This window comes from Etheostoma cragini, chromosome 16 (assembly GCF_013103735.1).
Source record: "Etheostoma cragini isolate CJK2018 chromosome 16, CSU_Ecrag_1.0, whole genome shotgun sequence".
Classification (NCBI taxonomy): domain Eukaryota; kingdom Metazoa; phylum Chordata; class Actinopteri; order Perciformes; family Percidae; genus Etheostoma; species Etheostoma cragini.
Genome location: NC_048422.1, coordinates 11,106,704 through 11,120,928, shown reverse-complemented (window position 1 = coordinate 11,120,928; position 14,225 = coordinate 11,106,704). Strand labels below are relative to the sequence as shown.

At 40.1% G+C, this 14,225-nt stretch overlaps 1 protein-coding gene across 1 annotated transcript in view; it reads left to right on the top strand.

Moving 5' to 3' along the window:
* Positions 1–14,225, top strand: part of trabd2a (TraB domain containing 2A) — a 58,850-nt gene that overhangs the window by 16,965 nt on the left and 27,660 nt on the right. Inside the window, exons 3-4 of the mRNA XM_034896765.1 lie at positions 11,212–11,358; positions 11,800–11,974. Of these exons, the coding sequence (XP_034752656.1) occupies positions 11,212–11,358; positions 11,800–11,974 (322 nt within the window). The remainder of the gene's footprint in view (positions 1–11,211; positions 11,359–11,799; positions 11,975–14,225) is intronic.

Genomic DNA, 14,225 nt, shown 5'->3' with positions numbered 1-14,225 from the left:
TCAGAAAATCCATTTTGCATTTATCTGTTTTCAATGGCTGAAGAACCAAGACAACATCAACCCATAAACACTTTATCCTTCACTATGTCTGAAAAACAATACAAAATGTAAAAATGTAGGTTCAGCACATGGGTATTTTATTGGAAAATTTGAAATGTGTTGCTGAGGGCTTTTTTATTTCCTTTCCATTTACATCATTAAAGGTACGCTTTGTGGAAATAATTCACAGTACCAATAGGCCTGCATGATTAATTGTTATAAAATCGCAATCTCTTTCTTCTGTGAGTGTTAAACATTGACTATATAAAATAGTTTTTATAGTGCTCCCAAACGCTGCAATGTTGTCTCAACTCTTCATTGAGGCCTTTATGCTTACAGGCTTGTGGTGATGCGGTTCATGTGTGCAGTATTATGCATTTATGTCACTCTTACACGTGAGTTAAACCAACGATGTTGGTTGCTAATTTATACATTATCACAAAGAAAGATTGACATAATTATACTTACCTTGTGCCCTTCACATTCACATGCATGACATAATTAATAAAGAATAATAATGAAGGAAATATGAACCATTCTAATGGCGTTTTTCCACTGCATGCTACCTACTTGACTTGACTCGATTCTACTCGCCTTTTTTGGTTTTCCATTATGAAAAATCCCTGGTACCAGCTAACAGTGCCACCACAGTCAAGGTTCCAAGCAAGCTGAGGTGATATCAAAAGACTACTTTTGACTACTGATAGGTTGGAGAGAATCGTTTATATTCACTGCGTCATCATTTCTTGCGTCAGATGGGAGGGACGGGTGAATTGTACAAACCCGCCATGTTTAAATAGTTTATACAGCAGTTTTTTTTTGGCTGCCTCAAGCTTCTTTTGAAACTAAATTTGTCTTTCGGCTGTGGCAACAGTCCCATGCTGAAAATCTAAAGCAACACACCTTCGACATTCTGTGTGTGTGTCGCGTTAGGCTAGGCAGTTTCCTGCAATGACGACCAGCTCGAGAAGAGTCAAGTTGAGTCGAGGCGAGTCGCGGCGAGTTGAGGCGAGTCGAGCAGGTACCATTAATGGAAAAACCATAAAGTATTCCCAAAAGTAATACAGTGTCAGTTGGCAGGTGAATCTTTGGTGCAACTTGGCTACATTTTTATGCATGAATACGGATAATTTTGATCTTATTTGCCACTCTTTCTCCGTTTGCGTGACAGCACACACAATGTGAACACTTGGATGGTCAGTGTGTATCCACGCTAAATGCTTGCAGCTGTATTGGTATGAATCTCGGCATGAAACAGTGTTGTTCTTGACTCGTGCCGTCGTGAAGATTAACAGCGTTCCTTCAGTTGACAGACAAGCCATGTAGATTGATGGCTGTTTTCCTTGTGGCTCGCTGTGTTTTTAAGAGCCTTGTGTTGTTTCTTAGTGGACTGATGGGCTGAGTGAGAGTGAGAGTGAGAGTGAAAGGGATAGGGAGAGGGAGAGGGAGAGGGAGAGGGAGAGGGAGAGGGAGAGGGAGAGGGAGAGGGAGAGGGAGAGGGAGAGGGAGAGGGAGAGGGAGAGGGAGAGGGAGAGGCAGGTTAAGTCTGTCTACAGTAGATATCTGTAGTTGCCAACTCTCACAAACTCTCTTAAAGGTTTATGTGTGTAATTATTTGCAGACTCATATAATAATGAGGGAATTGACATTTGTTGTCAGGCTTAAAACTCATCTGATGTTGACATTGTTTTTCAGTTGCTAATCAGATTATACTAAATATTTAAATTGGTTTTATTGTTTTGAATAAGGATTAATCTGTCAGTAAGTTTTCAGTAATTAATTATTCAGCCTATAAATTGTCAGAAAAAAGTTCAAAGAGCGTAAGGTGATGTCTTGGAACTGCTAGTTTTGTAGAATTGTTGGCAATTAATTTACTGTCGATCAGCCAACCACTGACTGTGAGTGACCCTTTCTTTTTTAAATTTTCTTTCTTTTATGATTCAATGTTTTATCATAATAGAAGTGTACACATGTTGGCGTGTCTGTGTCTCAGGGTGTGTTGGTTTGGACTCATGTACAGCTTGTTCATCGTGTAGTGCAGCGTGAGAGTGGGGGGTTTGAGAAGTTGACATTTCAATCACCACAATCCCCAAGACACACACACACACACACACACACACACACACACACACACACACACACACACACACACACACACACACACACACACACACACACACACACACACACACACACACACACACAAACCTCCAGCCATTTGGTTTGAGGCTGATTCCCTGTGACAGCCTAAATATTTGGCTGCGTCCGGGCACCAGGGTAAATGCACCCCACAAGAATGTTTTTATAGGGAGAGAGAGAGCGAGAGAGAGAGCGAGAGACAGATCGAGAGAGAGAGAGAGAGAGAGAGAGAGAGAGAGAGAGAGAGAGAGAGAGGCCATCAATGTGATCTATCATATGTTCATTGTAACAGACCCCCAGTTTAGCATTCATAGGAAGTATACACTGTCAGCAGAAAGATAGACTTGTTTATAAACAGATAATGAATGACAATAAAAAAATGCAAATGTAATACAAAGTAATATTAATTTGTATTTATGTTTTAAGTGTTGACACGTACTCTATTACTTAAAATGTCTAGATGCTTACAACTATTTGGTGGACTGACAGGAAATAATCAACAATACATCTGATAATCAGTTAATCTTTTCCTTTATCTACAACGTCTTCAAAGGGAAATGTGTCTCAAAGACATGGGGAAAGATAGTGTGCACACAGACTTCAACATTGGTTACATAAAACATAACAAATCCTTATGACAGTTTGATGTCATGGTATTTAAAATCATTTTAAAAAAGCTAGCCTTCTTTACCGCCACAATTTAAGTTGAATTTTGATTATCTTTGTGTTTCGGACTGTTGATCAGCTGAAACAAGCAATATGAAAACGTCATTGTTGGCTTTTCATACATTTTATAGATTCAAAGATTGATTGAATGCTCAGAAAAATAACTGACTGGGTAATCAACAAAAATGACAACCTCTGCTTAATTATATCCGGTACAGTGAAAACCCATTTTTTCACATTTTGAAGAGAAAGAAACTTTGTTTGTGCACAGACCCCAGCTCTCTGGCTCTATGAGAGAGCTGTTCATGTTAAAATTCTTTGATTTATCTTAACAAGATCAAAAGGAATAAGCTATATCAATTATGCCAGAGGATGGATTTTCCTTTCAAAGAGAGGAGAAAAAACTAGTTTTGGTCATGATTATTGCCAAGGATGTAGGCCTAGGGATTTTTCTCTGTGTGGCTTGGCGATGTTATCATCATCTTTTTTTCTTTTCTTTTTTGTTTCATATCCTCCTGTGTAGAACTCTAGGCCCCTTTTCCCTTTCTTTTGTCTCATATTTGAAAATTAATAAAGCTAAGTTCAAAGGACTGCTTTGAGCTCAGCAGAGGCTACGGTAATCCACAAAGATGAAGCATTTAAACACACACACACACACACACACACACACAAACATACACACACACACACAAAAACACACACACACACACACACGTGTTGATGTGTACATGGACAGACACATATATGCACATACAAATCCGTGGAGAAAAGTCCTAATCTTGTACAGGTGTACACACGCTTTAATGCACAAAAATACACACACAGACACACACACACACACACACACACACACACACACACACACACACACACACACACACACACACACACACACACACACACACACACACACATCATGAAGGACCTAAGGAATGCAGGGGTCAAATCTTTAAAGACCTGGCTGATAGAGGGGATGTATAGGATCAAAGGAAAGAGAAAGGGAGGGATAGATGGATGGAAGGAGGCACAGGAGGAGAGAGAGGCAGTGAATGTACAGGATCAAAGGGTAAAGGAAGGGAATGAAATGATGGAAGGATGAATGGAGGAGCGAGAGCTAAGGTGCAGGTTACGGGGGAGAAAACTCAGGAGGGAGTTTGAAAGAGGGTTTGGATGAGAGAAAAGGGGGAGACGGGAGGAAAAGAGGTAGATGGGGAAGGATAATGTGACAAAGTGTAAAAACAATATAGATAAGGTAAGTGTGTATATGTGTGTTTGTGTGTGTATGTGTGTTTGTGTGTGTATATGTTTAAATGGTGGGGTTTCAGCCAGAAAGTAAAAGTTCACTTGTGCAGTGGTGAGAGATTTATATGTGTGTGTGTGTGTGTGTGTGTGTGTGTGTGTGTGTGTGTGAATGCCAGTGAATAACTGATAAATAAAGCTGTGACAGATGCAGTACCCATTTGCTACTTTTGACACAAATCTCTTTAAAAAAATGTTTGTTTTACATTTTCCCTGTCCTTAACAAGCAGCTTTCGCATTTTCTACAACCAAAAACATTTGTTGAAGAATTTTGAAAAACATTTAACTTCAATTATGCTAGGGGAATACTCCACCAAATGTTTTTGGTATTCCAAATCATCATTACTTGGAGGCTTTAGAAGTGACTCTGAAAGATTTTTGAGGTCACTTGTGTCAGAAGACGGCTGCTGTAATCAGCTTAGGTTCGCAGGAGTTACAACGGTTTCCAATGCAGACTCAAGGTCGTGGCTGTGTAAAAATTGTCAATAGAAACTTCTCAAACTACTCGTGCAGCAAATCAACTTCTCCACTGTTTATCTGTGTAGTATTTAATATTATTACATGGCTTGGTTGAATTCTAATAATTTATCAGCTGTGGCAAAAAGTGGGGAAATATGGATCAACTTCTGTCTTCCAATTCAAGTAAACAGCAGATCTGGTGAGTGTCTATCGCTACATCTTTACATACGCTCCATGATCGCTATGCAGTAACAGCTGTAGTGAAAACAACGCTAATTGTTCACCGTTACAGGTGTGTCAACTGCAGCGGCTGTGCAAAAAAGAAACAAGCTGAATGAGGACATACACTTTAACATAAATGTCCCCAAAGAAGCCCAAGCCATTAACCGTGTCTCAGTATACCGTCAACAGAAATGTTCCTGCAGTGATAAAAACAGCAGCTGGGTAATTTATCCACTACTAATATCTAGTAATTTAGTGATTAAATAAGGCAGTGTCTCCAAACATGTTTTTTAAAAGTAAGTGCTGTAGTACAACTAGGAGGAGACATGTTATAATTGAGGCAAGTTTATAAACATTTGTGACAAATTATTGATATTTAAGAACACTCATCCGATTTTAGTTGATTTAATCGACAACTCTGTAAAACTGTGTTCCTCCACAAAGCGTAATGCAAAAGCATCACTTTAAATCTTGTTTTTACCAGCGATGTGCTCATATATTTCTCAGAATTAAGTCATTCAACATGAAAAAGCATTAAGGAAATGACTAAGACGAAAACAACAAAGTAGTCGAATAATCAACTAAAAGTGGACAGTGTATGGCAACATCATCAAAGTTAGGGTTATGGGGGCAACTAGAAACCCTTCAACATGGACAGCTGTCACCTATGACCACATCATGTATTGGTATGTATGTTTTTTTTTACAATCAGCTCTGAAATCCGCTGCTAAATTAACCCCCACATCACCTGGAAGATAAAATAGAGGACAAGTTACCTCCCGCAGTTCATATTAAATAATGTAGTCAAATAAGTAGGTGTTGGCATGTAAATAAATGGGACTGCCTGAGGACAGAGTCTCTGTAAAACCCTGGCGGTGCTGCTGTTCTACTAGGTCTTGTTTTAAGGCCGACTGCTCCGCCTAACATTTCACTAATAACATCCCTCATACAGTGACTCAGAATCCCTATCTCTGTCTATTCCTGTCTGCCTTCATGCGCTCCTCCTCTGACATTTCACTAGTGTCATCAGTACATAGAGTCCATTTCTCTCATTATCTCGCTCTTTCTGTCTGTCTTTCTCTCTCTTTCTTATTGGTTCAGCTGTAGTGTTTCTTTCTCTCCTGCTTTCTGGTGGAAATGATCGCCTCCACCCCCCACTCTCTCTCCTACATCTCACTCTATGTGATGAATGGATGAATGATTGATTGAATAAATGAATGAATGAATCATTTTATTATTGTGTCACACATACAACAAAATATGCCCAGCCCACACAGGCTTACAAGACACCATTAATTAGAACAGAGGACCAGATGCAAATAACAATTTACCCTTACAATCAAACCTTCTAGTCCTTTTTGCCAAGCTTTAGAAACAAAGTTGCCAAAAAGTGCACCAGAACATTTCAGGAATTTGGAGAGACATTTCATGTAAGGTAATGTTCTTAACTCATCATAATACGGACAATACAAAATAAAATGTGAATTGTTTAGAGAGAGCCTTGTATTACTCTGATACTATCAGGTAGTCCGGAGGAAACAGAGGAGCTATTGGGAGTCTTCATTTTTACTTGGGAGATGGCCAAGGCTCAATGAATTGGCTTCAAGTGCTGTGTGTGTGTGTGTGTGTGTGTGTGTGTGTGTGTGTGTGTGTGTGAGTGTGTGAGAGCGTGTGTGTGTGTGTGTGTGTGTGTGTGCGTGTGTGCGTGTGTGCGTGTGTGTGTGGCTATATGAGCACATGGTTTGTCAACAAAGTGTGGACAGGTTACTTTTTGAAACTCTTGTTTCAACTCAGAATTTTTCTGCTCACATAGTTAGTCAGAAAAAACACACTCACCAAGAGAAAGATAGTTGCATGCAGGATAACACATGCTCCTCTTTAGTTTCCTACGAAACTAAATTGGAAATGTCACTGAAACATTCTCCAACTCCAGATTCAGCACGTACAATCAGAATGACATCAATTAGCCTGAGGCTTTACCATACAAGGAGTTCATCTTGGTGTTTACAAGCCGCTCACATTGCACCAGATTCATACTGTGACAGGACCTCAAATACAGTTTACATACACTATACATTTATATACAGACAAAATGTGTTTCTGACAAACGGAGATTAAATACCTCAAGTTATATTATCTATTAGACAGCAGTGTTGAGTTTGAAATATTATAGCCCACTGGGGATGAAACTGACGTGGTCTGAAAGCAGTCTGATGTTGACCAGCGGTTTGAGCGTTGCAGGCTGTCGTGCGGTCATGCAGTCCTGCTGTCTAAAGTGGGCTTTCTCCTCAGTAGGTCTGAGTGTAGAATTACAACTAAAACATACAGTAAATAGTTCAAATTTCATCACATAGATTTCATCACCTACGTCTGAACTACGTTGCCAAATTGAAGTTGTTCTGTTCCTTTATGGGTCTCCCTCTTCCTCACAAGCCTCAGATATGTTGTCATCACAATAAAAAAAAGGTTGACACTAGATGGTATCAGCTTGGTAATGGTCCAGGGACGTGAACATTTGTGAGACCTCATTGGGGTAGAAAAATGAATTAAAATTTTTCGTCGTCTTTATAGACTATGACATTTGAATTTGAATAGATCCACTCTTTTTATATTTTCAAATGATTTTCAGAGAAAAAATGAGAGCGCTACTACTCACTAATGCCATTTTTCAAATACATGGTACCTGCTGGACTCGGTTCGACTCGACTCGGCCGCGGTGCACCATCCTCCTTTTTCCATCGCAGATTAGTCCATTGCAGAGAGCGGCTGGTTGCCATAGCAGGACCTAACGCGACATGCCCAGAACGTCAACGGTGTGTTGCTTTTGATTCTCGGCATGTAGCTGTTGCCACAGCCAGAAGACACATTAAAACAAAATGGAGGTAGCAACAAAACACAGCTGGCTAAACTATTTAAAAACGTTGGGTTTGTTAAGGACACCCCCATCTGTCGCTAGCAATGATAACAAAGTGATTAGTGACGATTCTCTCTGATCAATCACTAGTCTGCAGGTTTTCACGTCACCTTTTGGTTATCGCCTCAACTCGCTCGAAACCTCGACTGAGGTGCTACTAAAAAAAGTATCTGTTAGCTGGTACCAGGGACTTTTTCATAATGGAAAACCAAAAAAGGCAATTAGATGCGAGTTCTGCAGGTACCATGTAATGGAAAAAACGCCATATAACTGCTGAACTTGTATGGTGTATGGCTTGTGTTAAGTGTCTTCTTTTGTGGAAAACTGGTTGACATGTCTTGCTTCTAATGATGCTGGCAAATTGATAATTGGCCCTAGTGCGTACAGTTATTAAGTGGATATTCTCAACAGAATAATGATTGGAAAGTGAGCCAACATTTCATAAATGCAATTAATTTAACCTCTTCTCAAAGACACTCCAGTAAGCCTGCTTGCTACTTTTCTTGCAAATGCTAAGCTGAGCTAACACACTTCAGAGCGAGAGCAGAGTTTTTTCAGCCGAGCCACCGAACACTCCAAATCTCCACATGTGGGAATCCGACTGTGATGATGTTTGCTCTGGATGCACACACCCACCCCACTCCATCTCAACAAGAGGGGACATTTCCATGACAAAGGACAATTATTGACTTTCATTGGCTGCGCTTGCTTTGATATCAGCAAGGGGTGTGTCTGTGTGTCTGTGTGTGCGTGCTGATGGGGGCGGGATAGGGGGCAGCAGTGGAGGAGAAGAAGAAGAAGAAACGGGGACCTGATGAAAGGAGCTGAGTGGGAAAATGCACCCTCTGACCCACAGTGCACTAACAGAAGAGGAGGATCACAGCAGAAAGAAAGAAATCATTCATTAAGGGTTTCTTTCTTTCACTCCGGCAGGCCGCTCCTGTTTTTTGTATCCTTCCTCACTTTCTTACTTGTGTTTTCTTTATATCTCTTTCCATCCCTTAACCTCCCACTTTTTTAAACTTTCCTTTTTATCTGGCTATGGCTGTTCCTCCCCCTCTCTCTCCCCCTCTGCCTCCTCTCTTCACAGCCATAATTTAAGGGGCTGAAAGGCACGGCGAGCGGAGAAAAAGGAGAAGAGAGAGCTCAGAAAAAGGGGAGACCCTGCAGATGAGGGCCTTCCTTCACGGACGTGGCACAGATGTGAGGGTGTTTTGTGAAATGAGTCGGGGAGGGGCGGCGATAGGCTAATTTGCGTGGCATAAAGACGGGGCCCTTTTCATATGCAGAGCGCTACTTTGATGCGCGGCCGATGAAAGCTGGATGGAGCGCAGGGGAGAGGAGAAGAGAGACTGACCGAGGGGTTCTTTGTCCCCTGACAAGAAGGCATCTGCTCCATGCTGCCCTCCTCTCCTCCTCTCCTCTGCTACTGAGGCTCCCACAATGGGCCTAGAGAGAGAGAGAAGTGTCATCAGAGCACCTTAGAAAAGAGAACATGTAAAAAAGGAAAAAGCCGCTTGGGTTGGCCTGGTTGGCGTACGGGTATGCATAGAAATACTGAATTCATTTGACAAAGATCTGAGAGTACACACACACACACACACACACGCACACGCACACACAGACAAATACATACAAAGGATGCATACTGAATTTTAAAAACATGCAGACATACTGTAGAGACATTTACATAGTTCCACAGCTGACAAAACACATCTTCACTTTGACTGATAGCTCCCATTGAGAATCAAATAAGCCATACAGATTTTCCTCTTTTATTGGACTCAAGATCAATAGCTGCAGGGTGGAAGGTGTGTGTGTGTGTGCGTGGTAGAGAGATCAGAGGGAGAGCGTGTGCTGAGGTGAGTGGTGGTGGTTTCTGTGTATCTCTCTCTCTCTCTCTCTCTCTCTCTTGCGTATGTATGTAGATACCATAGAACCTTCAGAGTGTGTGTTTAATGTGTATTGGTGTGCATGTATGCATATGTGTGTCCCCGCGTTACTGATCATAGGCGGCAGGCTCACCAGGGTCCTCTCACCAAACACTGGCTGATTTCATGCTCGCACAATAGCTGAATCTCTGCAGCAGAGCACAGAGGGTGTGGGCAGGAAAAACTCAAACGGCCCCCTTTGCTATAATAGTTAGTTCAGAAAATCTAAATACTTTTTACTACCTGTTAGGTTGTAGACATCACATCACATCTGGACTTTTGTCACACAATATGGTGTAATAAAATAATATGTGTGAGTATTTCTGAATTTTATTCATGCTAGCAGCATAGCTGGAGTAATGGCAATGTTTTTTTTGGCCTGTAAATTGGTTGTCCCACTACTTTGGTCCAGACTGAAATATTTCCAAAACTATTGGACGGATTGAGATGACATTTTATTTACACATTCATCCCAGACTCCTTCAAATTTTGGATCCTCTGACCTTTCCTCTAACGCCACCAGATGGTTCACATATGGTTCTGCACAAATATTGGATGGATACAGACATTTATGTTTCCATCAGGACGAGTCCTAGAACTTTGTTACAAAATATAATTTTCCCAATGCTTTATAACCAGACACCTGCAAAACTAGTGATATTCCCATCAGCTTCAAATGCACTGTAGTCTTCGTTTAGTGTTAATTAGCAAATGTTGCTGACAAACTAAACTAAACTAAAGGGGCTTTCACACCGCTGCACGCTTTTTTAGAATAACAATCTTAAAGGTAGGCAGTTGTTGGGAAGGTAGACATGTGGCGCTGTGAATTCAGTTAAAAATAATGCATCAAGCTCAAAGTGCCACTGTTCTTAAATACAGCCTCATAAAGCAGCTACCATGATTGCAGACTGTTTGGATATGTTTGGATTTGTGATTGGCTGTGACAGATGAAACACATCTTCTACTTTTAACTTCACAGCTTCCATCTATAATCCCCCTCCAGAGCCGAAAACATGAGCATGAGTATAAATGGGCATTTAACTCAAGGAAGTTCTATAACTTGAGTCAACATTTTATACTTTTGAAACAGGTGATCATGGGCAAGGTTACTTAACCTTACTTTATTAATCCTGTAACCTAATTTACTTTCTCATCACACTGTGTGACACGTCAGTTGCATCCATATTATCGAGTATAATTTTTCTACATTCACTTGCGCTAGCTGAATCTGAAATTTTTTTTAAGATTATTTTTTGGGGTATCTTTTTCACTTATGATTAGATAGTGACATTTGATAGACGGGAAAGGTGGGAGAGAGATGGGGGATGACCTGCAGCAAAGGGCCGCAGGTCAGACTCTAACCCGGGCTGCTGCAAACGACTCAGCCTACATGGGCCGCACGCTCTAACTGGGTGAGCTAGAGGTCGCCCCTTGCTGAATCAACTTTAATGTTTGCGAGGCCAGAGAGCACTTTGATCTTCGATCAAGGTAAAAAAAAAAAAATCCACCGATCAATAATAAATTGTTGTTGTCTCCTTCTAGGTCATCTTCGCCCTGAACCAGACGCTATTACAGCAGGAGTCTTTACGGGCAGGAAGCCTACAGGTCCCGTACACCACTGAAGACCTCATCAGACACTACAACTGTGGAGATCTCAACTCTATCATCTTCAATCATGACACCTCACAGGTGAGTCGTAGCAGTGGACTTTATCGATTTATCCCTTTAGTTAATAAACTAAGAGTTTTTTTGACAACTTAACCTTTTGGAGTGTTCTCAGTGACACGACCCTTGACCTTTCACCTCCACCCCTAACCCTCTGACCGACCTTTTTATCCCCCACACCTCCTCTATAAACTCTACCTTCTACCAGATTCTCCATACCATGGCCAATTTAGTTATTCTGTTCTTCCTTCCACCATCCTTGCCTTTCTCTCTATTATTTGCTGTTTGCCCTCCTCACGATCCCTGTGCACCGTGGTCAGTTCAACACACAAATTAAAGAGTAATGCTTTCTTAGAATTTCTTTTTCTTTTGTGAAAATTGATTTAAACTGCCGGGAAAGACCAAACAAAAGAAATCCCGTCTCCTTTTCACCTCTGTGGCCTGACTGAACCATCACCCCTGCAGGTCCCTAACTTCAATAATGTGACACTGCCACCCAGCGAGCAGGAGACCGCCCAGGAAATAGACAGCTACTTTCGACAGGAACTCATCTACAAGAGGAACGAGAGGATGGGGACGAGGGTCAAGGCACTTCTTGAGGATCACCCTGACAAGAGCTTCTTCTTTGCCTTTGGAGCAGGTTGGTGCTAAATACACACAAGGAATAAAATGGAATAAAGAAACAAAGAATAATATGTTAGCGCTATTAAAGCATCCTATTCACAGATGTCAGTGTTTTTGGCCTAAAATGTCAAAATAATCTTTAACATTAACTTAACTTAACTTATTGGTCACCATTCAGCAAAGCACTTAATAAGAATACTTTCCTCTTTTTGTTAGAAGAGCACTTCTGCAAATTAGAGCTCGACCAACTGAGCAGCTTAGCCAGTTCACGTAGAGACAGAGAAAACAAAGACAACAGAACAGAAAGTGAAGATAGAAATGCCAGCGGATCAACTTTCTCTTTCTAATCTGCAAGGCAATACAGCTCCTTTCGGATAAAGAAAAATAGAAATATAGTATGTAATATAAATGTACACATGTCTTTCTTCTTCACATATGTCTTTTTCTATCATGTTCCCCAGGACACTTCTTTTACTTACCTTTTATGACATGAAAATGATATGTTTTTTTTGTTATTTTTCTGTTGAAAAGCAGCCCTGTATCAATCAGCGGCTTAACTCACTAAACTAGACTAGACTGGGCTAAACCATTGATCTACAGCTTTATCAGCTTAGGGTCCAAATAAACCAGATGTTGGATGTTTCTCCTGAGCAGAGGCTCAATAAAACATCCTTTCATCAGTTCAGGACTGACCATATAACCAGACATGTGGCCTGTTTGAGTCCATTCACATAGTTTTACAAATGTCAGTTCAATTCTTTGAATTCCTCTATAACCATGCTGCATCCTCATGAGTAGCACCCAGCTGATAAGAGTATTGACTTAAAACAGGGCGGATAAAGCAAAGAAGATTCCACAAAGTTGTCTTTTCAAGCGTGGATGCCTCAGTGTGTGTGTGTGTGTGTGTGTGTGTGTGTGAGAGCATGCTTTCATGTTTCTTGGTTGGACAATGTCCATCTAAGGCAGATATTCTTTTTCCTGTGGTTGTTTATACAAAGCATTGCTCAACATGAACCATACCACTATATGTACATACTGTAAAGTAACATGTTTATGTTAACCATTTCAAATAAATGATGCACTGAATAGCAGAAGAAAGAATACAAATGCTACAAGCCTACGGCTAAACTTTCTTTGTAAATTACAAGTAGGGACTGTAAATAGTTATCATTTGAATATGTTAAACCTATACTTGGGGTTTTGAACCTAACATCATCTGCAGGTTGAGTATTATATCCATGAATAAGTGGTTTTAGTTATTCTCGCCTTACACAGTTTATTTCATTTTGTTTCTAGCAGGGTACCTGTAGCAGTAAATATGTACAGTGTACAGTATAATACCGCAATAATAATGTGCAGTTTGCATTTAGTAAGACATTTTAATTACTCAATGGAGGAACATCATTTATAGGGCTGCACCTAACATTTATTATCATAATTAATTAACCTTTTCTTGATTAATGATTTTGTCTATAAAATGTCAGAAAAATGCACTTCATATTCTTTTCCTGCATCCCCAGGCGATGTATTCAAATTACCAGTTTTAATTGACCAACAGTCCAAAACCCAAATATCTTTCATTTTCTATCAAATATGACACAGAGAAGCATCAAATACTAAGTATTGTAAGCTGAAAATTACAAATATTTGGGGGTTTTTGTATGAAAAGTAACTAAAACGATAAATCTGTTATGAAAACAGTTGCAACTGAATTACTGTTGACTATCGTTGCAGCTCAAATTACTTTATTTATTCATTGATATATTTATATTGATATCTATACCTGTATTGTAAATCATTTCTTAAGATGAGTTCTACTCAAGTGTTCATACATCAATTTTAAACTTAACATCTGGAACTCTCTAAGTCATAAATTTGTAGTTCAACATGTACACGTTAATGGCACAATATGGACTTTGAAGTTAATGTTCATAATGTGAAACCATAAAAGTGTTATTCTAAGACAATTTATGATATTCTTAAAGATATTCTTAAATTCTTAATGTTACATACACTTTGGAAAAAATATGTTTGCCCAAATTTTGATTTAGCTCATTATAGCATATGTATGGAGGAGAGAGGATCAAATTTTAGTGCCATCAATTTCACAGTCATATTTTCCTTGTGATGACATCGTCAGAAACTCATCTCATCCAAAAAGGTTTTGGTCATTTAGAAGCAGCACACGTTGAGGAGAGAGAGAGAGAGAGACAGAGAGAGAGAGAGAGAGAGAGAGAGAGAGGGAGAGAGAGAGAGAGAGAGAGGCC